The following is a 23,644-nucleotide window of genomic DNA, read 5'->3' as shown; positions in this document are numbered from 1 at the left end:
TTTTCATACTGGCCCCCCGTGGGAATCAAACCCACAACCCTGGCGTTGCAAACGCCATGCTCTACCAACTGAGCTACATCCCTGCCGGCCATTCCCTCCCATACCCTGGACGACGCTGGGCCAATTGTGCGCCGCCCCATGGGTCTCCCAGTCGCAGCCGGCTACGACAGAGCCTGGATTCGAACCAGGATCTCTAGTGGCACAGCTAGCACTGCGATGCAGTGCCTTAGACCACTGCGCTACAACCCTTAATAAATAATCCAACTCTATTGACACTTTTCCCTATTGTGATGTGTGTATATATTTCTATCTCTCACACCGGTAACGCTTCCCCGCCGCTGGCTGCTGCTGTCTCCAGGCCAGGAGAGCAAAGCAGCAGATATTGTCCCTTCAAATAAATTGTAATAATAGAAGCGTCTCATTAGGAGCCAATCAGACGTGAGGACTTATTGGTGGAATGGGGAGCATGGTGCCGACCGGGAGGTTCATGCATTATTGATCTGGCCTGATCTTATAAGAGATTGGGAGGGAGACCTTATACACCAGCCAATGACTGGGTTGGGTGGGTTCCTGGATTGTGTATGGCCACTACTGTTGCACTCGTACTATACACACACGGGCATTGCAGGCACATACACACACACACAGGCACTGGCAGATGAACAGATGCACACTAAACAGTCTCACGGAAGCTTCCGTCAGTAAGAAAGAAGGTAAAGCCCTATAACCCTGTTCCCTGACACATGCTGGAGTTGAGGGGTTACCAGTGGGCTCACACTGTTTGGAGGGCTATCTGTGTGTTCTGTCTAAGACAACACAAACAGATGAACACATTCACTCATGCACAGACACACCAAGGCGTAAACATTATTATGAATGTTTGGACATCCGTCTGTGTATTTGGTAGAGTCTAACACATACCACATACGCACTCACACACACACACGCGTATACACACTTTGTAAATGAATGATTATGAGTGTTTGGCCTGTTCTCTGTGTAATGTTAAGCTGCAGTATCAGTACATACAAACTTGTATATACACACATGCTGTGCTACTCACACCAACACACACACACACACACACACATATAAACACACACTTCTTGTAAATGAGGGATTATGACTGTTTTTCCTGCACGCTGCTGGTCCCTGTGTATTCTGAATCACACACACATACACACTGTCCTTCAGAGACGTGGCGTGTGTTAGAGAAGGCATTGCACGTCCTCCCTTTCCCCCTAGATCCTTTCCCCCCTAGATCCAGGCACGGACGCAATACATCACAGGATCAAACCTTTTCTAATCAAACCCAGGAAAGTGTGGCTAATGCAATTTCACTATGTCACTGACTGGCTTGATTGCATGTGGGCTGCAGAGTGTGTGGAGGGCGCCGTGGGAGGGGGATGGATCGAGGCGGTGTATATCTGTGGAGGTGTGTGTGCGTGGAGGTGTGTATGTTAGAGGCAAGTGCACCATGGCGTCGAGACGATGTTGAAGTGTGTGTGTGTGTCTTTGTGTGAATTTGTTTTCTCTCCAGGTGTCTGTCTGTATGTGGATGTGTTGGATGCAGTGACTGTAGATGTGTAATGTCTAGTGGTGTGAGGGGTATTGGAGAGATTGGCCTGTATAATGTGGTGCTAGTGATATAGTGGTGGGAGGGGTATTGGAGGGATTGGCCTGTATAATGTGGTGCTAGTGATATAGTTCTTCATTACATTTACATTTTAGTCATTTAGCAGACGCTCTTATCCAGAGCGACTTACAGTTAGTGAGCGTATACATTTTTCATACTGGCCCCCCGTGGGAATCGAACCCACAACCCTGGCGTTGCAAGCGCCATGCTCTACCAACTGAGCTACAGGAGGCATATTACCACCCTCATCTGCTCTCCCACGGGGTCTGGACATACCCTTCTGGATAATCCTGTATCAGCCTCTACCACTGGGGATAGACACACACACACACTCACTCAGACTGGATGTTATCTGTTGTTTATATGAGTTGCCAGGAGGCTCTAACCTCTGACCAGCTATCAGAGCCATCCTGTTCTGTCCAGACGACTCTGAAAAGAAACACCATGAATATTAACACTCCTAATAAAATGTTGATGTTGGCCATGCCCAGTTGGCAGCCACACCTGGGACTCTAAGGACCATTGGGGTCACACCGTGCCTCTTTTGTCTGACACTGATGCAGATGTTTAGAGCAGGAAATTAAATGTCACCATAATCGGAAAGTACACACGTTGTTGCATATTTAGGCCGGCATTCTGATAGAAACCATACTTCAGTGTTGGCAAACAATACTAGATCCTCTGACTGTGATATTCGGAAGAGTTATCATGTGTGCGTACATGTTAGAAAGTTCATGATTACGGAACAGAAGTTGACTTTCTCTCTTTCGATCTCTCTTTTGGTGTGCCTGGTGTGAGTGCGCAGCAGCAGCTTTGTCTTGGGGGCGTATTTGAGTCTTAATTGAATTGGCAGAAAAGTATGGATGAAGCGATGGAGAGAGATATAAAGGGAGAGAGAGAGAAAGAAAGGGAGATAATTGGAATCTGGGCACTCTTTCCACTTAGCAACAAGAAGCCGTTCCAACACAAATGAATTTTCATGGAAACTGCAGAGAAAATGTCGTCTAAAAGCTTTTGAATGCAATGAAAGCATCTCTTGTCTCTGTAATGAGAATAGGGGATGGATGGATGGGGAACAAGAGAGGAGTTGTCTCCATGCTTTACAATAGAGCGGGTTTCAATACAACTATCAGAGAGAATCAGGAGGCTGAGGGAACAATGTTGGGATGTACATTTGAATGCAGGGTTATGCAGGTAAAGCTGACTGGAGACTGCCTTTCACACCATCAGTAGGCGTTGTCTGTTATAATATAGGCTCAGAGGGCTAGTGTAGATTGAAATATCAATGAAACTGATATCACACTCCATGGTAACACACACACACAACACACAGGCATGCACACAACGTGCACACACACACACAAACTCCCAGACCAAGCTTCGGCCCTATATCAGGATTACATCAGCCCATGTCATTTATCCCTGTAGTGTGCAACACAACACCACACCACACCAAATACAGTGTTAATGCTAAAACACATACCAGTTCAAAGCAATGGGAGAAACTCTTCAGAATGCTAACTACTAGAATCCACTATTAGCCAGTAGCCTCTAGACTCCAAGCCACTGAGCTGCGATGGACAGATAAAACACTGTCAAGGCAAAGCCGAAAAAACAACTGACAACCCTCTCCAGTGGTTAAAACGGCAATGTGTGACATTTTAATGAATAACAGTGTCGTTGTGGGGGAGGGGGTAGAAACGCCACTGTGGATCCTCACCTCTCCGTTATTTATATTCATCGATCCACCGTGGCCTGCATGGGACACCGTTCGCCGGCTTCGTTTTCTTATCGACAACGGTCCGCAATTCCTTCTATGTCAATTATATTGATTACTTCAGGTTGACTTGACTTAACGAGGAACTGTGGTGCACTTGATGCTTGATCGGCCCCCTCTCTCGCCCACCCTCTCTCGCCCACCCTCTCTCGCCCACCATCTCACGCCACCCCCGGTCTGAGTGCGTTACACACCAATGATTTTCTGATTAACCCTGTTAGCCGAGGGGTTTACCCACGCACTAGCGCAGGGGCATGGATGTGGGAGTCGGTGAGGAGGGTCCAGTGAGTGTCTGAGTCCGGCTGTGCTGACTGCTGATAGGATGATGTCTTAATAATGGAAGATGGTGGCTTTATTCTTTGTCTGGTAACCCAAAACGGGGCCTGTAGAAACATTGTATTTTAGCATCATGTGGCGACCATTTTGAATTGATTTGAACTGGGTCTAATATACTCTCAACGGGATGCTTTGGGTGAATCTGACGATTGATGGCGTCTGTGTTGACCTTGATGGAGGACTGTGTTTACTCACCATACTAAAGGACTGTGTTACTCCTTCTGTCTCTTTCTTAGTCTCAATCTCTCTCTTTTTCCCTCCTCTCATTCCAGGTGGTGCGGACGATAACCTGATCGAGGGAGGAGAGATGAAGTTTGTGTGTAAACCTGGAGCCAGGAACATCACAGTGATCTTCCAGCCTCTCCTCAGGTAGGACTTACTAACCACACACACACACACACACACACACTAATATGTGGCCATGGTCAATATGCACTGAAGGGCACTATATGGGAGACAATGGCCTTCCATCATACCACTCACAGGGAACAAGACAGATCTTCCCTCAGACAGCGACTACTTCCCTACACTGTTCATTCATGTTGATTCATTTTAATGTCATTTTCCCTAAAAGCCTTTAGTTTAGTCCAATCCACATGACATTTTCCCTTTCAATGTCTTATGAGATCATTGGTCTTGTCCACTATGTATAGTCAATGGGAGGGGACATCCATGATCCAAACCATGGGCAGCACTCAAAGACTGGAGCATGACTCTATACCAGTAAAATGTCTACAAATTAGATTAGATTCAGTACATCCTTTTAGTAATCCACCCATTGATTATACTCTACCCCTTTCATAGATGGATAGTCCATCCTCCCCCAAACCCCCACAATAAGACAGATGATAGCCTACATTTTGAGTGTGCTTCGTCTCTGATATTTACAGTGTTTTAAATGGTCATAACCCAAATGATATATAATATAATATAATATGCCATTTGGCAGACGATTTTATCCAAAGCGACTTACAGTCATGCGTGCATACATTATTTTATTTTTTTGTGTAATGATAGGCCTACATTTTTGCTGTGCTTCTTTTCTGATATTTGTGGTTTTTAATATGGTCCTATTTATGGTTAGCAATATTCCATAATGTAATATAATCCACCACAGTGATTAGGATTGCCTCCAGTGACAGTGCAATGTACTGTATATAACACAGTGTCCCCAAAGACTGGTGGAAATCCAATTTTCAAGCAGCCTAATTAGATTGACCTTCCATGCAGTGATGAATCACCAGGGCTTCCATTAAACTGTAATAGTTCCCCTTACTTAGACTTGGAGCCAGTTGGTGCAGTACTTTACTGTAAACTCATGGTTCCACTTTACATTAAGGTACGTCTTATAAAGGATTTATAAAGGGGTTTACGGTTCTTGCAGTAATATATTGTAAACTCACAGTACCACTTTACATTAAGGTAGGTGTGTGTGCACTTATGTTCTTTTTTATATGTCTGTAAGTGTGTGTGTGTGTGTGTGTGTGTGTGTGTGTGTGTGTGTGTGTGTGTGTGTGTGTGTGTCCCATTGTTGAGACAGACAGACGGGCTGGGTAGGGACTGGGTACGGATGGACAGACAGACCTCTTGTCTGACCAAGGGTAGTGGCTGTGGGGCTGGGTATAGGGCTGGGTATAGGACTGGGTATAGGGCTGGGTGTAGGGGCTGGGTATAGGGCTGGGTGTAGGGGCTGGGTATAGGGCTGGGTAGGGACTGGGTATAGGGCTGGGTATAGGGCTGGGTGTAGGGGCTGGGTATAGGGCTGGGTATAGGACTGGGTATAGGGCTGGGTGTAGGGGCTGGGTATAGGGCTGGGTAGGGACTGGGTATAGGACTGGGTGTAGGGGCTGGGTATAGGGCTGGGTATAGGGGCTGGGTATAGGGCTGGGTATAGGACTGGGTATAGGACTGGGTGTAGGGACTGGGTATAGGACTGGGTGTAGGGGCTGGGTATAGGACTGGGTGTAGGGGCTGGGTATAGGACTGGGTGTAGGGGCTGGGTATAGGGCTGGGTGTAGGGGCTGGGTATAGGACTGGGTGTAGGGGCTGGGTATAGGACTGGGTGTAGGGGCTGGGTATAGGGCTGGGAAGGGACTGGGTATAGGGCTGGGTATAGAACTGGGTGTAGGGGCTGGGTATAGGACTGGGTGTAGGGGCTGGGTATAGGGCTGGGAAGGGACTGGGTATAGGGCTGGGTATAGAACTGGGTATAGGACTGGGTGTAGGGGCTGGGTATAGGACTGGGTGTAGGGGCTGGGTATAGGGCTGGGTAGAGATACTTAACAGTGAGTGGCTGCTGCCTTTCCCTTGTTGTCAGTAATGGTTCAGATTAATCCCACTAAATTAAATCCACTAAAGTGTGTCCATGGCTCTTCCTGTGTGTGTGCCCCTCTGGGCTGGCAGTGCCAACAGAGCTGTGTCACTACTCACTGGCAGATGGTTTACTAATGTCTTTGTAGAGACCCAGCCCTGGCACCTTTGATAGAAGCCACTTTAATACCCACTGATAAAGCTTATGGCTGTTTTTTAATAGCAACTCCCACAACAGGTGAGTGAGTAATACTGTATAGGAAATCAGTGGATTGTGTGTGGTGGGGGGTTAGTGTGTGGAATAGAGATTTTTACGGATCCACCTACAGTGAGGGAAAAAAGGATTTGATCCCCTGATGATTTTGTACGTTTGCCCACTGACAAAGAAATGATCAGTCTATAATTTTAATGGTAGGTTTATTTGAACAGTGAGAGACAGAATAACAACAAAAAAATCCAGAAAAACGCATGTAAAAAATGTTATAAATTAATTTGCATTTTAATGATGGAAATAAGTATTTGACCCCTCTGCAAAACATGACTTAGTACTTGGTGGCAAAACCCTTGTTGGCAATCACAGAGGTCAGACGTTTCTTGTAGTTGGCCACCAGGTTTGCGTACATCTCAGGAGGGATTTTGTCCCACTCCTCTTTGCAGATCTTCTCCAAGTCATTAAGGTTTTGAGGCTGATGTTTGGCAACTCGAACCTTCAGCTCCCTCCACAGATTTTCTATGGGATTAAGGTCTGGAGACTGGCTAGGCCACTCCAGGACCTTAATGTGCTTCTTCTTGAGCCACTCCTTTGTTGCCTTGGCCGTGTGTTTTGGGTCATTGTCATGCTGGAATACCCATCCACGACCCATTTTCATTGCCCTGGCTGAGGGAAGGAGGTTCTCACCCAAGATTTGACGGTACATGGCCCCGTCCATCGTCCCTTTGATGCGGTGAAGTTGTCCTGTCCCCTTATCAGAAAAACATCCCCAAAGCATAATGTTTCCACCTCCATGTTTGACGGTGGGGATGGTGTTCTTGGGGTCATAGGCAGCATTCCTCCACCTCCAAACACGGCGAGTTGAGTTGATGCCAAAGAGCTCGATTTTGGTCTCATCTGACCACAACACTTTCACCCAGTTCTCTTCTGAATCATTCAGATGTTCATTGGCAAACTTCAGACGGGCATGTATATGTGCTTTCTTGAGCAGGGGGACCTTGTGGGCGCTGCAGGATTTCAGTCCTTCACGGCGTAGTGTGTTACCAATTGTTTTCTTGGTGACTATGGTCCCAGCTGCCTTGAGATCATTGACAAGATCCTCCTGTGTAGTTCTGGCTGATTCCTCACCCGTTCTCATGATCATTGCAACTCCACGAGGTGAGATCTTGCATGGAGCACCAGGCCGAGGGAGATTGACAGTTCTTTTGTGTTTCTTCCATTTGCGAATAATCACACCAACTGTTGTCACCTTCTCATCAAGCTGCTTGGCGATGGTCTTGTAGCCCATTCCAGCCGTGTGTAGGTCTACAATCTTGTCCCTGACATCCTTGGAGAGCTCTTTGGTCTTGGTCATGGTGGAGAGTTTGGAATCTGATTGATTGATTACTTCTGTGGACAGGTGTCTTTTATACAGGTAACAAACTGAGATTAGGAGCACTCCCTTTAAGAGTGTGCTCCTAATCTCAGCTCGTTACCTGTATAAAAGACACCTGGGAGCCAGAAATCTTTCTGATTGAGAGGGGGTCAAATACGTATTTCCCTCATTAAAATGCAAATCAATTTATAACATTTTTGACATGTGTTTTTCTGTTTTTGTTGTTGTTATTCTGTCTCTCCCTGTTCAAATAAACATACCATTAAAATTATAGACTGATCATTTCTTTGTCAGTGGGCAAACGTACAAAATTAGCAGGGGATCAAATACTTTTTTCCCTCACTGTATACCCGAGACCCGATCCGGGACCCAGAATTCTAAATAATGTCACGGGTCTTATATGATTGTCTCGGGTTTGTGTAATTTTAACTGACTTGTCCAGAAGGACCCGTACAGATCCGAAAGCGACTGCTGCAGTAGAGAGAGAGAGAGAGACATTGTATTATTTATGCTGTTACTCCAGGGTGGAGGGTGTAACTTGTTGTTGCTGTTGGCCAATCATGAGTCATCAAAGCTGCAATAGGCTACAATGCTGGAATTAAAATGCTGGAATTAAAAGTTAAAGGAGAATGATTGGCTACAACGTCCAAGAGCCAACAGGTAGGCTGCTACTTAATATTCTGAATGGAGTTGTTGTTATTTGTAACTAGGATTAGAAAGCACATTCACTGCAGCTTCAGTTAGCCTAGCTAGCTAACGTTAGACAGGTACTATGTAATCATATTTGATGAGAAATAACCTAGCTATGGCAGCTATTAGTCAACTATAGCGCAAGTTGGCTTGGTTGGTTCCCTCGTCCCCGTGTCACTGTGTCACAGTACGGCCTGCTAGAGCGCCACCTCTCTCCCTCCGGTTAGTAAAGTAGCTTAAAAACATACTTTTCTGCTGCTTCCCTCACTCGGATTGGACCGGATCTAGATCCGACCAGATTTACACAGAATGGGTCTAGTTGTCCTCGGGTCCATTCAGAACAGGTGTCTACATAAAAAAAAAAAATGTATTCATGCAAATCGGGTCCGGGTGGGAAAGCCCCAGATCCATTTCGGAACGGGTCCAACTTTTTGGACCCGTGAAGACCTCTAGTGTGGTGTGTGTCTGTCTGTGTGTGTGTGTGTGTGTGTGTGTTGATCGATACTGCAGCTTAGGTGTCATTTGTGGTTGATACCAGGGTTGGGCATTGTAAAGGAATGACTGGAGAATTGGTTGTGTGAATTGATTCTGGAGTACCATAGTATATGTCCAGGCCTCTGTGACTACGATATGTGTATGGAACACTGTTATAGGGTGATCTAGCCCTAAGGGCTATATGGATCAATACACTGTATAGCTCTCTCTTTTCTATTCAAACAACTTGTAGATCACTAGTGTACACTAGCAAAATATATGGACTCCTTTTCCTATCTACTGTGTATTGGTGCAGGGGGAGAGAGAGAAAGTGTTTTTCTAAGTATCAGTTCTCAGCAGAAGGATCGATGGGAAAGTTTTATAAAGGGCTGTGTGTTTTCATTGTGTGTCATTTAATGGGAGGTGTTTGGATCTCCATAGGAAACGGCAGTGTGTGAGCAGCAGAACATCGATCAGGCTGAAAGAGGAGCTGGACTGCAGCAGCTGTGTGTGTGTGTGTGTGTGTGTGTGTGTGTGTGTGTGTGTGTGTGTGTGTGTGTGTGTGTGTGTGTGTGCATTGGAGGGTAGGCAGGGTTGTTTTGTTTGTCCTGTGCCAACATGCAGGCAATTCTTCCAGACACACACACACACCAAGAGTGCAGCGTCAAGGTTGTTGGTGCAGGTAGGAGGTAATTTAGTTTGACTTCTGGGGGTTTCCTGCTGACATTTGAGTGGTATTTAAACCCTGTGCCCTGACTGGCATTGGCATTTTGAAAAGGGACGACTCGGCGCCCGCTCCCTACTCACTCCCTCTCCACCATCCTTTATGCCCGCAGATGATGAGCCCTGGCACTGGTGTGTGTGTGTGTCTGTCTGTCTGTCTGTCTGTCTGTCTGTCTGTCTGTCCGTCTTCAGTGGATAAGGGTTGGTTGTAGGGCTGCTGTGTAAATGTGAAGGTGATAGATGCTCTTCTTTCATGACTGATTAGATAGAGCAGTGTAGAGGAATTATCACTGAGGCTCCATTATCACTGAGGCACCGTTGTCACGGAGGGATCATAGAGGGCAGCAGCTACAGTTCCTACCTACCTAAGACAGGGCCATCATTACAGCTAAACATAGGGTATGGCAAAGTTACTTTTTTATCAAATTGAAGCTCATTATTTTACTGCATTTCTACACAGGAAAAACAAGCTAAATTGACTCTAGCCAGTATCACCTTGGCTGCTGTAGCTTCATTCAGTCGATAGGGGACTTAACGTTCTACAAAAACGTTATACAGCAATTAGCTGCAACACACTAGCTCAGCACCGGGATTAAATCTCTAGTTTAGTTTCATGTCAAGTCAAACTGCAGTTACATAACCATGCTTTCTACTACAGCCATCTTCCACCTCTGCACTGTTTTTGAGAGAAAAGAAGATCAGAACTATTGTCTTTTTTTTTTCTTCCAACAGTAGTTCTCCTTAAGAAATGTTTTGGTGACCTTAGAAATCTCACCGTGACACAGGTGGCCAGTTGGGAATTGGCTGTGTACTCTGTACTGTAGGTATTTTTGGATGGGTCATGATAACAAGGTCAGTTACTGTACACTTCAATCAGCTTCACTCCCTAGTCCTTAAGATATTACATGACAAGCTACCACACTTTGTAACCTCCCAATGAATGGCTGGGCTGTTTGGAATGAAGTCCTCATGTTGTGACTGTAGGCCCTCAGGTGGGTTCAAATCTCATATAACCGTGTTTGAGAATAAGAGGGAGTGTCAGGGGAAAGCCTAGAGGTAGAAGACCTACTAGATTGAAATGTGTCCTCTGTCAGGAATAACTGGTCAGTTAGTTGTTCACTCACTTACACTGTCACTCACCCTCAGCCCTGGGATAGACAGCTCATTCTGCTGCCACAACAACAGGTAGAAGAGACCAAAGAGAGGGAAGAGGGAGGAGAAGAGACTAGGAGAGAGACATTAACGGAGGGAGGAGAAGAGACTAGGAGAGAGACAGTAACGGAGGGAGGAGAAGAGACTAGGAGAGAGACATTAACGGAGGGAGGAGAAGAGACTAGGAGAGAGACAGTAACGGAGGGAGGAGAAGAGACTAGGAGAGAGACATTAACGGAGGGAGGAGAAGAGACTAGGAGAGAGACATTAACGGAGGGAGGAGAAGAGACTATGAGAGAGACAGTAACAGAGGGAGGAGAAGAGACTAGGAGAGAGACAGTAACGGAGGGAGGAGAAGAGACTAGGAAAGAGACAGTAACGGAGGGAGGAGAAGAGACTATGAGAGAGACATTAACGGAGGGAGGAGAAGAGACTATGAGAGAGACATTAACGGAGGGAGGAGAAGAGACTAGGAGAGAGACAGTAACGGAGGGAGGAGAAGAGACTAGGAGAGAGACAGTAACGGAGGGAGGAGAAGAGACTAGGAGAGAGACATTAACGGAGGGAGGAGAAGAGACTAGGAGAGAGACAGTAACGGAGGGAGGAGAAGAGACTATGAGAGAGACATTAACGGAGGGAGGAGAAGAGACTAGGAGAGAGACATTAACGGAGGGAGGAGAAGAGACTAGGAGAGAGACATTAACGGAGGGAGGAGAAGAGACTAGGAGAGAGACATTAACGGAGGGAGGAGAAGAGACTATGAGAGAGACATTAACGGAGGGAGGAGAAGAGACTAGGAGAGAGACAGTAACGGAGGGAGGAGAAGAGACTAGGAGAGAGACAGTAACGGAGGGAGGAGAAGAGACTAGGAGAGAGACAGTAACAGAGGGAGGAGAAGAGACTAGGAGAGAGACAGTAACGGAAGTAACATAGGGAAGAGGTACAGCAGCTACTTCAGAAGAGAGATGAATAGAGGGGAAAGAAGATAGATGAATAGAGGGGAAAGAAGAGAGATGAATAGAGGGGAAAGAAGAGAGATGAATAGAGGGGAAAGAAAAGAGATGAATAGAGGGGAAAGAAGAGAGATGAATAGAGGGGAAAGAAAAGAGATGAATAGAGGGGAAAGAAGAGAGATGAATAGAGGGGAAAGAAAATAGATGAATAGAGGGGAAAGAAAATAGATGAATAGAGGGGAAAGAAAAGAGATGAATAGAAGGGAAAGAAGAGAGATGAATAGAGGGGAAAGAAGAGAGATGAATAGAGGGGAAAGAAGAGAGATGAATAGAGGGGAAAGAAGAGATGCATAGAGGGGAAAGAAGAAAGAGATGAATAGAGGGGAAAGAAGAAATGCATAGAGGGGAAAGAAGAGAGAGATGAATAGAGGGGAAAGAAAAGAGATGAATAGAGGGGAAAGAAGAGAGATGAATAGAGGGGAAAGAAGAGAGAGATGAATAGAGGGGAAATGAGAGAGATGAATAGAGGGGAAAGAAGAGATGCATAGAGGGGAAAGAAGAGAGAGATGAATAGAGGGGAAAGAAGAGATGCATAGAGGGGAAAGAAGAGATGCATAGAGGGGAAAGAAGAGAGATGAATAGAGGGGAAAGAAGAGAGATGAATAGAGGGGAAAGAAGAGAGATGAATAGAGGGGAAAGAAGAGAGAGATGAATAGAGGGGAAATGAGAGAGATGAATAGAGGGGAAAGAAGAGATGCATAGAGGGGAAAGAAGAGAGAGATGAATAGAGGGGAAAGAAGAGAGATGAATAGAGGGGAAAGGAGAGAGAGATGAATAGAGGGGAAAGGAGAGAAATGAATAGAGGGGAAAGAAGAGATGCAAAGAGGGGAAAGAAGAGATGCATAGAGGGGAAAGAAGAGATGCATAGAGGGGAAAGAAGAGAGAGATGAATAGAGGGGAAAGAAGAGAGAGATGAATAGAGGGGAAAGAAGAGAGAGATGAATAGAGGGGAAAGAAGAGAGATGAATAGAGGGGAAAGAAGAGAGAGATGAATAGAGGGGAAAGAAGAGAGAGATGAATAGAGGGGAAAGAAGAGAGATGAATAGAGGGGAAAGAAGAGAGATGAATAGAGGGGAAAGAAGAGAGATGAATAGAGGGGAAAGAAGAGAGAGATGAATAGAGGGGAAAGAAGAGAGAGATGAATAGAGGGGAAAGAAGAGAGATGAATAGAGGGGAAAGAAGAGAGAGATGAATAGAGGGGAAAGAAGAGAGAGATGAATAGAGGGGAAAGAAGAGAGATGAATAGAGGGGAAAGAAGAGAGATGAATAGAGGGGAAAGAAGAGAGATGAATAGAGGGGAAAGAAGAGAGAGATGAATAGAGGGGAAAGAAGAGAGAGATGAATAGAGGGGAAAGAAGAGAGCGATGAATAGAGGGGAAAGAAGAGAGAGATGAATAGAGGGGAAAGAAGAGAGATGAATAGAGGGGAAAGAAGAGATGCATAGAGGGGAAAGAAGAGATGCATAGAGGGGAAAGAAGAGAGAGATGAATAGAGGGGAAAGAAGAGAGAGATGAATAGAGGGGAAAGAAGAGAGATGAATAGAGGGGAAAGAAGAGAGATGAATAGAGGGGAAAGAAGAGAGAGATGAATAGAGGGGAAAGAAGAGAGAGATGAATAGAGGGGAAAGAAGAGAGATGAATAGAGGGGAAAGAAGAGAGATGAATAGAGAGGAAAGAAGAGAGAGATGAATAGAGGGGAAAGAAGAGAGAGATGAATAGAGGGGAAAGAAGAGAGCGATGAATAGAGGGGAAAGAAGAGAGAGATGAATAGAGGGGAAAGAAGAGAGAGATGAATAGAGGGGAAAGAAGAGAGATGAATAGAGGGGAAAGAAGAGAGATGAATAGAGGGGAAAGAAGAGAGATGCATAGAGGGGAAAGAAGAGAGAGATGAATAGAGGGGAAAGAAGAGAGAGATGAATAGAGGGGAAAGAAGAGAGAGATGAATAGAGGGGAAAGAAGAGAGATGAATAGAGGGGAAAGAAGAGAGATGAATAGAGGGGAAAGAAGAGAGATGAATAGAGGGGAAAGAAGAGAGAGATGAATAGAGGGGAAAGAAGAGAGAGATGAATAGAGGGGAAAGAAGAGAGCGATGAATAGAGGGGAAAGAAGAGAGCGATGAATAGAGGGGAAAGAAGAGAGAGATGAATAGAGGGGAAAGAAGAGAGATGAATAGAGGGGAAAGAAGAGAGATGAATAGAGGGGAAAGAAGAGAGATGAATAGAGGGGAAAGAAGAGAGATGCATAGAGGGGAAAGAAGAGAGAGATGAATAGAGGGGAAAGAAGAGAGAGATGAATAGAGGGGAAAGAAGAGAGAGATGAATAGAGGGGAAAGAAGAGAGATGAATAGAGGGGAAAGAAAAGAGAAATGAATAGAGGGGAAAGAAGAGAGATGAATAGAGGGGAAAGAAGAGAGATAAATAGAGGGGAAAGAATAGAGATTAATGGAGGGGAAAGAGATGAATAGAGGGGAAAGAAGAGAGATGAATAGAAGGGAAAGAAGAGAGATGAATAGAGAGGAAAGAAGAGAGATGAATAGAGGGGAAAGGAGAGAGATGAATAGAGGGGAAAGAAGAGAGAGATGAATAGAGGGGAAAGAAGAGAGATGAATAGAGGGGAAAGAAAAGAGAAATGAATAGAGGGGAAAGGAGAGAGATGAATAGAGAGGAAAGAAGAGAGAAATTAATAGAGGGGAAATAAGAGAGATGAATAGAGGGGAAAGAAGAGAGAGATTAATGGAGGGGAAAGAAGAGAGAGATTAATGGAGGGGAAAGAAGAGAGATATTAATAGAGGGGAAAGAAGAGATGCATATAGGGGAAAGAAGAGAGATGAAGAGAAATGAATAGAGGGGAAAGAAGAGAGATGAATAGAGGGGAAAGAAGAGAGAGATGAATAGAGGAGAAAAGAGAGAGATGAATAGAGGGGAAAGAAGAGAGAGATGAATAGAGGGGAAATAAGAGAGATGAATAGAGGGGAAAGAAGAGAGAGATTAATGGAGGGGAAAGAAGAGATGCATAGAGGGGAAAGAAGAGAGATGAAGAGAAATGAATAGAGGGGAAAGAAGAGAGATGAATAGAGGAGAAAGAAGAGAGATGAATAGAGGGGAAAGAAGAGAGAGATTAATGGAGGGGAAAGAGATGAATAGAGGGGAAAGAAGAGAGATGAATAGAGGGGAAAGAAGAGAGATGAATAGAGGGGAAAGAAGAGAAATGAATAGAGGGGAAAGAAGAGAGAGATTAATGGAGGGGAAAGAAGAGATATTAATGGAGGGGAAAGAAGAGAGATGAATAGAAGGGGAAAGAAGAGAGATGAATAGAGGGGAAAGAAGAGAGATGAATAGAGGGGAAAGAAGAGAGATGAATAGAGGGGAAAGTAGAGAGAGATGAATAGAGGGGAAAGAAGAGAGATGAATAGAGGGGAAAGAAGAGAGATGAATAGAGGGGAAAGAAGAGAGATGAATAGAGGGGAAAGAAGAGAGATGAATAGAGGGGAAAGAAGAGAGAGATGAATAGAGGGGAAAGAAGAGAGATGAATAGAGGGGAAAGAAGAGAGATGAATAGAGGGGAAAGAAGAGAGAGATGAATAGAGGGGAAAGAAGAGAGAGATGAATAGAGGGGAAAGAAGAGAGCGATGAATAGAGGGGAAAGAAGAGAGCGATGAATAGAGGGGAAAGAAGAGAGAGATGAATAGAGGGGAAAGAAGAGAGAGATGAATAGAGGGGAAAGAAGAGAGAGATGAATAGAGGGGAAAGAAGAGAGATGAATAGAGGGGAAAGAAGAGAGATGAATAGAGGGGAAAGAAGAGAGAGATGAATAGAGGGGAAAGAAGAGAGAGATGAATAGAGGGGAAAGAAGAGAGATGAATAGAGGGGAAAGAAGAGATGCATAGAGGGGAAAGAAGAGATGCATAGAGGGGAAAGAAGAGAGAGATGAATAGAGGGGAAAGAAGAGAGAGATGAATAGAGGGGAAAGAAGAGAGATGAATAGAGGGGAAAGAAGAGAGATGAATAGAGGGGAAAGAAGAGAGAGATGAATAGAGGGGAAAGAAGAGAGAGATGAATAGAGGGGAAAGAAGAGAGATGAATAGAGGGGAAAGAAGAGAGATGAATAGAGAGGAAAGAAGAGAGAGATGAATAGAGGGGAAAGAAGAGAGAGATGAATAGAGGGGAAAGAAGAGAGCGATGAATAGAGGGGAAAGAAGAGAGAGATGAATAGAGGGGAAAGAAGAGAGAGATGAATAGAGGGGAAAGAAGAGAGATGAATAGAGGGGAAAGAAGAGAGATGAATAGAGGGGAAAGAAGAGAGATGCATAGAGGGGAAAGAAGAGAGAGATGAATAGAGGGGAAAGAAGAGAGAGATGAATAGAGGGGAAAGAAGAGAGAGATGAATAGAGGGGAAAGAAGAGAGATGAATAGAGGGGAAAGAAGAGAGATGAATAGAGGGGAAAGAAGAGAGATGAATAGAGGGGAAAGAAGAGAGAGATGAATAGAGGGGAAAGAAGAGAGAGATGAATAGAGGGGAAAGAAGAGAGCGATGAATAGAGGGGAAAGAAGAGAGCGATGAATAGAGGGGAAAGAAGAGAGAGATGAATAGAGGGGAAAGAAGAGAGATGAATAGAGGGGAAAGAAGAGAGATGAATAGAGGGGAAAGAAGAGAGATGCATAGAGGGGAAAGAAGAGAGAGATGAATAGAGGGGAAAGAAGAGAGAGATGAATAGAGGGGAAAGAAGAGAGAGATGAATAGAGGGGAAAGAAGAGAGATGAATAGAGGGGAAAGAAAAGAGAAATGAATAGAGGGGAAAGAAGAGAGATGAATAGAGGGGAAAGAAGAGAGATAAATAGAGGGGAAAGAATAGAGATTAATGGAGGGGAAAGAGATGAATAGAGGGGAAAGAAGAGAGATGAATAGAAGGGAAAGAAGAGAGATGAATAGAGAGGAAAGAAGAGAGATGAATAGAGGGGAAAGGAGAGAGATGAATAGAGGGGAAAGAAGAGAGAGATGAATAGAGGGGAAAGAAGAGAGATGAATAGAGGGGAAAGAAAAGAGAAATGAATAGAGGGGAAAGGAGAGAGATGAATAGAGAGGAAAGAAGAGAGAAATTAATAGAGGGGAAATAAGAGAGATGAATAGAGGGGAAAGAAGAGAGAGATTAATGGAGGGGAAAGAAGAGAGAGAATAATGGAGGGGAAAGAAGAGAGATATTAATAGAGGGGAAAGAAGAGATGCATATAGGGGAAAGAAGAGAGATGAAGAGAAATGAATAGAGGGGAAAGAAGAGAGATGAATAGAGGGGAAAGAAGAGAGAGATGAATAGAGGAGAAAAGAGAGAGATGAATAGAGGGGAAAGAAGAGAGAGATGAATAGAGGGGAAATAAGAGAGATGAATAGAGGGGAAAGAAGAGAGAGATTAATGGAGGGGAAAGAAGAGATGCATAGAGGGGAAAGAAGAGAGATGAAGAGAAATGAATAGAGGGGAAAGAAGAGAGATGAATAGAGGAGAAAGAAGAGAGATGAATAGAGGGGAAAGAAGAGAGAGATTAATGGAGGGGAAAGAGATGAATAGAGGGGAAAGAAGAGAGATGAATAGAGGGGAAAGAAGAGAGATGAATAGAGGGGAAAGAAGAGAAATGAATAGAGGGGAAAGAAGAGAGAGATTAATGGAGGGGAAAGAAGAGATATTAATGGAGGGGAAAGAAGAGAGATGAATAGAAGGGGAAAGAAGAGAGATGAATAGAGGGGAAAGAAGAGAGATGAATAGAGGGGAAAGAAGAGAGATGAATAGAGGGGAAAGTAGAGAGAGATGAATAGAGGGGAAAGAAGAGAGATGAATAGAGGGGAAAGAAGAGAGATGAATAGAGGGGAAAGAAGAGAGATGAATAGAGGGGAAAGAAGAGAGATGAATAGAGGGGAAAGAAGAGAGAGATGAATAGAGGGGAAAGAAGAGAGATGAATAGAGGGGAAAGAAGAGAGATGAATAGAGGGGAAAGAAGAGAGATGAATAGAGAGGAAAGAAGAGAGAGATGAATAGAGGGGAAAGAAGAGAGAGATGAATAGAGGGAAAGAAGAGAGCGATGAATAGAGGGGAAAGAAGAGAGAGATGAATAGAGGGGAAAGAAGAGAGAGATGAATAGAGGGGAAAGAAGAGAGATGAATAGAGGGGAAAGAAGAGAGAAGAAGAGAGATGAATAGAGGGGAAAGAAGAGAGAGATGAATAGAGGGGAAAGAAGAGAGAGATGAATAGAGGGGAAAGAAGAGAGATGAATAGAGGGGAAAGAAGAGAGATGAATAGAGAGGAAAGAAGAGAGAGATGAATAGAGGGGAAAGAAGAGAGAGATGAATAGAGGGTAAAGAAGAGAGCGATGAATAGAGGGGAAAGAAGAGAGAGATGAATAGAGGGGAAAGAAGAGAGATTAATGGAGGGGAAAGAGATGAATAGAGGGGAAAGAAGAGAGATGAATAGAGGGAAAGAAGAGAGATGAATAGAAGGGAAAGAAGAGAGGGCAAAGAAGAGAGAGATTAATGGAGGGGAAAGAAGAGATATGAATAGAAGGGGAAAGAAGAGAGATGAATAGAGGGGAAAGAAGAGAGATGAATAGAGGGGAAAGAAGAGAGATGAATAGAGGGGAAAGAAGAGAGATGAATAGAGGGGAAAGAAGAGAGAGATGAATAGAGGGGAAAGAAGAGAGAGATGAATAGAAGGGAAAGAAGAGAGCGATGAATAGAGGGGAAAGAAGAGAGAGATGAATAGAGGGGAAAGAAGAGAGAGATGAATAGAGGGGAAAGAAGAGAGATGAATAGAGGGGAAAGAAGAGAGATGAATAGAGGGGAAAGAAGAGAGATGCATAGAGGGGAAAGAAGAGAGAGATGAATAGAGGGGAAAGAAGAGAGAGATGAATAGAGGGGAAAGAAGAGAGAGATGAATAGAGGGGAAAGAAGAGAGATGAATAGAGGGGAAAGAAAAGAGAAATGAATAGAGGGGAAAGAAGAGAGATAAATAGAGGGGAAAGAAGAGAGATTAATGGAGGGGAAAGAGATGAATAGAGGGGAAAGAAGAGAGATGAATAGAGGGGAAAGAAGAGAGAGATGAATAGAGAGGAAAGAAGAGAGATGAATAGAGGGGAAAGAAAAGAGAAATGAATAGAGGGGAAAGGAGAGAGATGAATAGAGAGGAAAGAAGAGAGAAATTAATAGAGGGGAAATAAGAGAGATGAATAGAGGGGAAAGAAGAGAGAGATTAATGGAGGGGAAAGAAGAGAGAGATTAATGGAGGGGAAAGAAGAGAGATATTAATAGAGGGGAAAGAAGAGATGCATAGAGGGGAAAGAAGAAAGATGAAGAGAAATGAATAGAGGGGAAAGAAGAGAGATGAATAGAGGGGAAAGAAGAGAGAGATGAATAGAGGAGAAAAGAGAGAGATGAATAGAGGGGAAAGAAGAGACAGATGAATAGAGGGGAAATAAGAGAGATGAATAGAGGGGAAATAAGAGAGATGAATAGAGGGGAAAGAAGAGAGAGATTAATGGAGGGGAAAGAAGAGATGCATAGAGGGGAAAGAAAAGAGAAATGAATAGAGGGGAAAGGAGAGAGATGAATAGAGAGGAAAGAAGAGAGAAATTAATAGAGGGGAAATAAGAGAGATGAATAGAGGGGAAAGAAGAGAGAGATTAATGGAGGGGAAAGAAGAGAGAGATTAATGGAGGGGAAAGAAGAGAGATATTAATAGAGGGGAAAGAAGAGATGCATAGAGGGGAAAGAAGAAAGATGAAGAGAAATGAATAGAGGGGAAAGAAGAGAGATGAATAGAGGGGAAAGAAGAGAGAGATGAATAGAGGAGAAAAGAGAGAGATGAATAGAGGGGAAAGAAGAGAGAGATGAATAGAGGGGAAATAAGAGAGATGAATAGAGGGGAAATAAGAGAGATGAATAGAGGGGAAAGAAGAGAGAGATTAATGGAGGGGAAAGAAGAGATGCATAGAGGGGAAAGAAGAGAGATGAAGAGAAATGAATAGAGGGGAAAGAAGAGAGATGAATAGAGGGGAAAGAAGAGAGAGATGAATAGAGGAGAAAGAAGAGAGATGAATAGAGGGGAAAGAAGAGAGAGATTAATGGAGGGGAAAGAGATGAATAGAGGGGAAAGAAGAGAGATGAATAGAGGGGAAAGAAGAGAGATGAATAGAGGGGAAAGAAGAGAAATGAATAGAGGGGAAAGAAGAGAGAGATTAATGGAGGGGAAAGAAGAGAGATGAATAGAAGGGGAAAGAAGAGAGATGAATAGAGGGGAAAGAAGAGAGATGAATAGAGGGGAAAGAAGAGAGATGAATAGAGGGGAAAGAAGAGAGAGATGAATAGAGGGAAAGAAGAGAGATGAATAGAGGGGAAAGAAGAGAGATGAATAGAGGGGAAAGAAGAGAGATGAATAGAGGGGAAAGAAGAGAGATGAATAGAGGGTAAAGAAGAGAGATGAATAGAGGGGAAAGAAGAGAGATGAATAGAGGGGAAAGAAGAGAGATTAATGGAGGGGAAAGAGATGAATAGAGGGGAAAGAAGAGAGATGAATAGAAGGGAAAGAAGAGAGGGCAAAGAAGAGAGAGATTAATGGAGGGGAAAGAAGAGATATGAATAGAAGGGGAAAGAAGAGAGATGAATAGAGGGGAAAGAAGAGAGATGAATAGAGGGGAAAGAAGAGAGATGAATAGAGGGGAAAGAAGAGAGATGAATAGAGGGGAAAGAAGAGAGATGAATAGAGGGAAAAGAAGAGAGATTAATGGAGGGGAAAGAAGAGAGAGATGAATAGAGGGGAAAGAAAAGAGAGATGAATAGAGGGGAAAGAAGAGAGATGAATAGAGGGGAAAGAAGAGATGCATAGAGGGGAAAGAAGAGAGAGATGAATAGAGGGGAAAGAAGAGATATGAATAGAGGGGAAAGAAGAGAGAGATGAATAGAGGGGAAAGAAGAGAGATTAATGGAGGGGAAAGAGATGAATAGAGGGGAAAGAAGAGAGATGAATAGAGGGAAAAGAAGAGAGATTAATGGAGGGGAAAGAGATGAATAGAGGGGAAAGAAGAGAGAGATTAATGGAGGGGAAAGAAGAGAGAGATTAATGGAGGGGAAAGAAGAGAGATATTAATAGAGGGGAAAGAAGAGATGCATAGAGGGGAAAGAAGAAAGATGAAGAGAAATGAATAGAGGGGAAAGAAGAGAGATGAATAGAGGGGAAAGAAGAGAGAGATGAATAGAGGAGAAAAGAGAGAGATGAATAGAGGGGAAAGAAGAGAGAGATGAATAGAGGGGAAATAAGAGAGATGAATAGAGGGGAAATAAGAGAGATGAATAGAGGGGAAAGAAGAGAGAGATTAATGGAGGGGAAAGAAGAGATGCATAGAGGGGAAAGAAAAGAGAAATGAATAGAGGGGAAAGGAGAGAGATGAATAGAGAGGAAAGAAGAGAGAAATTAATAGAGGGGAAATAAGAGAGATGAAAAGAGGGGAAAGAAGAGAGAGATTAATGGAGGGGAAAGAAGAGAGAGATTAATGGAGGGGAAAGAAGAGAGATATTAATAGAGGGGAAAGAAGAGATGCATAGAGGGGAAAGAAGAAAGATGAAGAGAAATGAATAGAGGGGAAAGAAGAGAGATGAATAGAGGGGAAAGAAGAGAGAGATGAATAGAGGAGAAAAGAGAGAGATGAATAGAGGGGAAAGAAGAGAGAGATGAATAGAGGGGAAATAAGAGAGATGAATAGAGGGGAAATAAGAGAGATGAATAGAGGGGAAAGAAGAGAGAGATTAATGGAGGGGAAAGAAGAGATGCATAGAGGGGAAAGAAGAGAGATGAAGAGAAATGAATAGAGGGGAAAGAAGAGAGATGAATAGAGGGGAAAGAAGAGAGAGATGAATAGAGGAGAAAGAAGAGAGATGAATAGAGGGGAAAGAAGAGAGAGATTAATGGAGGGGAAAGAGATGAATAGAGGGGAAAGAAGAGAGATGAATAGAGGGGAAAGAAGAGAGATGAATAGAGGGGAAAGAAGAGAAATGAATAGAGGGGAAAGAAGAGAGAGATTAATGGAGGGGAAAGAAGAGAGATGAATAGAAGGGGAAAGAAGAGAGATGAATAGAGGGGAAAGAAGAGAGATGAATAGAGGGGAAAGAAGAGAGATGAATAGAGGGGAAAGAAGAGAGAGATGAATAGAGGGGAAAGAAGAGAGATGAATAGAGGGGAAAGAAGAGAGATGAATAGAGGGGAAAGAAGAGAGATGAATAGAGGGGAAAGAAGAGAGATGAATAGAGGGTAAAGAAGAGAGATGAATAGAGGGGAAAGAAGAGAGATGAATAGAGGGGAAAGAAGAGAGATTAATGGAGGGGAAAGAGATGAATAGAGGGGAAAGAAGAGAGATGAATAGAGAGGAAAGAAGAGAGAGATGAATAGAGGGGAAAGAAGAGAGAGATGAATAGAGGGGAAAGAAGAGAGCGATGAATAGAGGGGAAAGAAGAGAGAGATGAATAGAGGGGAAAGAAGAGAGAGATGAATAGAGGGGAAAGAAGAGAGATGAATAGAGGGGAAAGAAGAGAGATGAATAGAGGGGAAAGAAGAGAGATGCATAGAGGGGAAAGAAGAGAGAGATGAATAGAGGGGAAAGAAGAGAGAGATGAATAGAGGGGAAAGAAGAGAGAGATGAATAGAGGGGAAAGAAGAGAGATGAATAGAGGGGAAAGAAGAGAGATGAATAGAGGGGAAAGAAGAGAGATGAATAGAGGGGAAAGAAGAGAGAGATGAATAGAGGGGAAAGAAGAGAGAGATGAATAGAGGGGAAAGAAGAGAGCAATGAATATAGGGGAAAGAAGAGAGCGATGAATAGAGGGGAAAGAAGAGAGAGATGAATAGAGGGGAAAGAAGAGAGATGAATAGAGGGGAAAGAAGAGAGATGAATAGAGGGGAAAGAAGAGAGATGAATAGAGGGGAAAGAAGAGAGATGCATAGAGGGGAAAGAAGAGAGAGATGAATAGAGGGGAAAGAAGAGAGAGATGAATAGAGGGGAAAGAAGAGAGATGAATAGAGGGGAAAGAAAAGAGAAATGAATAGAGGGGAAAGAAGAGAGATGAATAGAGGGGAAAGAAGAGATATAAATAGAGGGGAAAGAATAGAGATTAATGGAGGGGAAAGAGATGAATAGAGGGGAAAGAAGAGAGAGATGAATAGAGGGGAAAGAAGAGAGATGAATAGAGGGGAAAGAAGAGAGATGAATAGAGGGGAAAGAAGAGAGATGAATAGAGGGGAAAGAAGAGAGATGAATAGAGGGTAAAGAAGAGAGATGAATAGAGGGGAAAGGAGAGAGATGAATAGAGGGGAAAGAAGAGAGAGATGAATAGAGGGGAAAGAAGAGAGATGAATAGAGGGGAAAGAAAAGAGAAATGAATAGAGGGGAAAGGAGAGAGATGAATAGAGAGGAAAGAAGAGAGAAATTAATAGAGGGGAAATAAGAGAGATGAATAGAGGGGAAAGAAGAGAGAGATTAATGGAGGGGAAAGAAGAGAGAGATTAATGGAGGGGAAAGAAGAGAGATATTAATAGAGGGGAAAGAAGAGATGCATATAGGGGAAAGAAGAGAGATGAAGAGAAATGAATAGAGGGGAAAGAAGAGAGATGAATAGAGGGGAAAGAAGAGAGAGATGAATAGAGGAGAAAAGAGAGAGATGAATAGAGGGGAAAGAAGAGAGAGATGAATAGAGGGGAAATAAGAGAGATGAATAGAGGGGAAAGAAGAGAGAGATTAATGGAGGGGAAAGAAGAGATGCATAGAGGGGAAAGAAGAGAGATGAAGAGAAATGAATAGAGGGGAAAGAAGAGAGATGAATAGAGGAGAAAGAAGAGAGATGAATAGAGGGGAAAGAAGAGAGAGATTAATGGAGGGGAAAGAGATGAATAGAGGGGAAAGAAGAGAGATGAATAGAGGGGA

At 43.7% G+C, this 23,644-nt stretch overlaps 1 protein-coding gene across 1 annotated transcript in view; it reads left to right on the top strand.

Annotated features, from left to right (window-relative positions):
- Positions 1–23,644, top strand: part of LOC311140109 (exocyst complex component 4-like) — a 210,081-nt gene that overhangs the window by 72,829 nt on the left and 113,608 nt on the right. Inside the window, exon 10 of the mRNA XM_084175046.1 lies at positions 4,022–4,118. Coding sequence (XP_084031172.1) covers positions 4,022–4,118 — 97 coding nt within the window. The remainder of the gene's footprint in view (positions 1–4,021; positions 4,119–23,644) is intronic.

The sequence above is a fragment of the Coregonus lavaretus genome, assembly GCF_964263955.1.
Source record: "Coregonus lavaretus genome assembly, chromosome: 13".
In the NCBI taxonomy this organism is placed as follows: domain Eukaryota; kingdom Metazoa; phylum Chordata; class Actinopteri; order Salmoniformes; family Salmonidae; genus Coregonus; species Coregonus lavaretus.
Note: the sequence above shows the minus strand (reverse complement) of the source record. Positions and strands in the feature narration are given on the sequence as shown.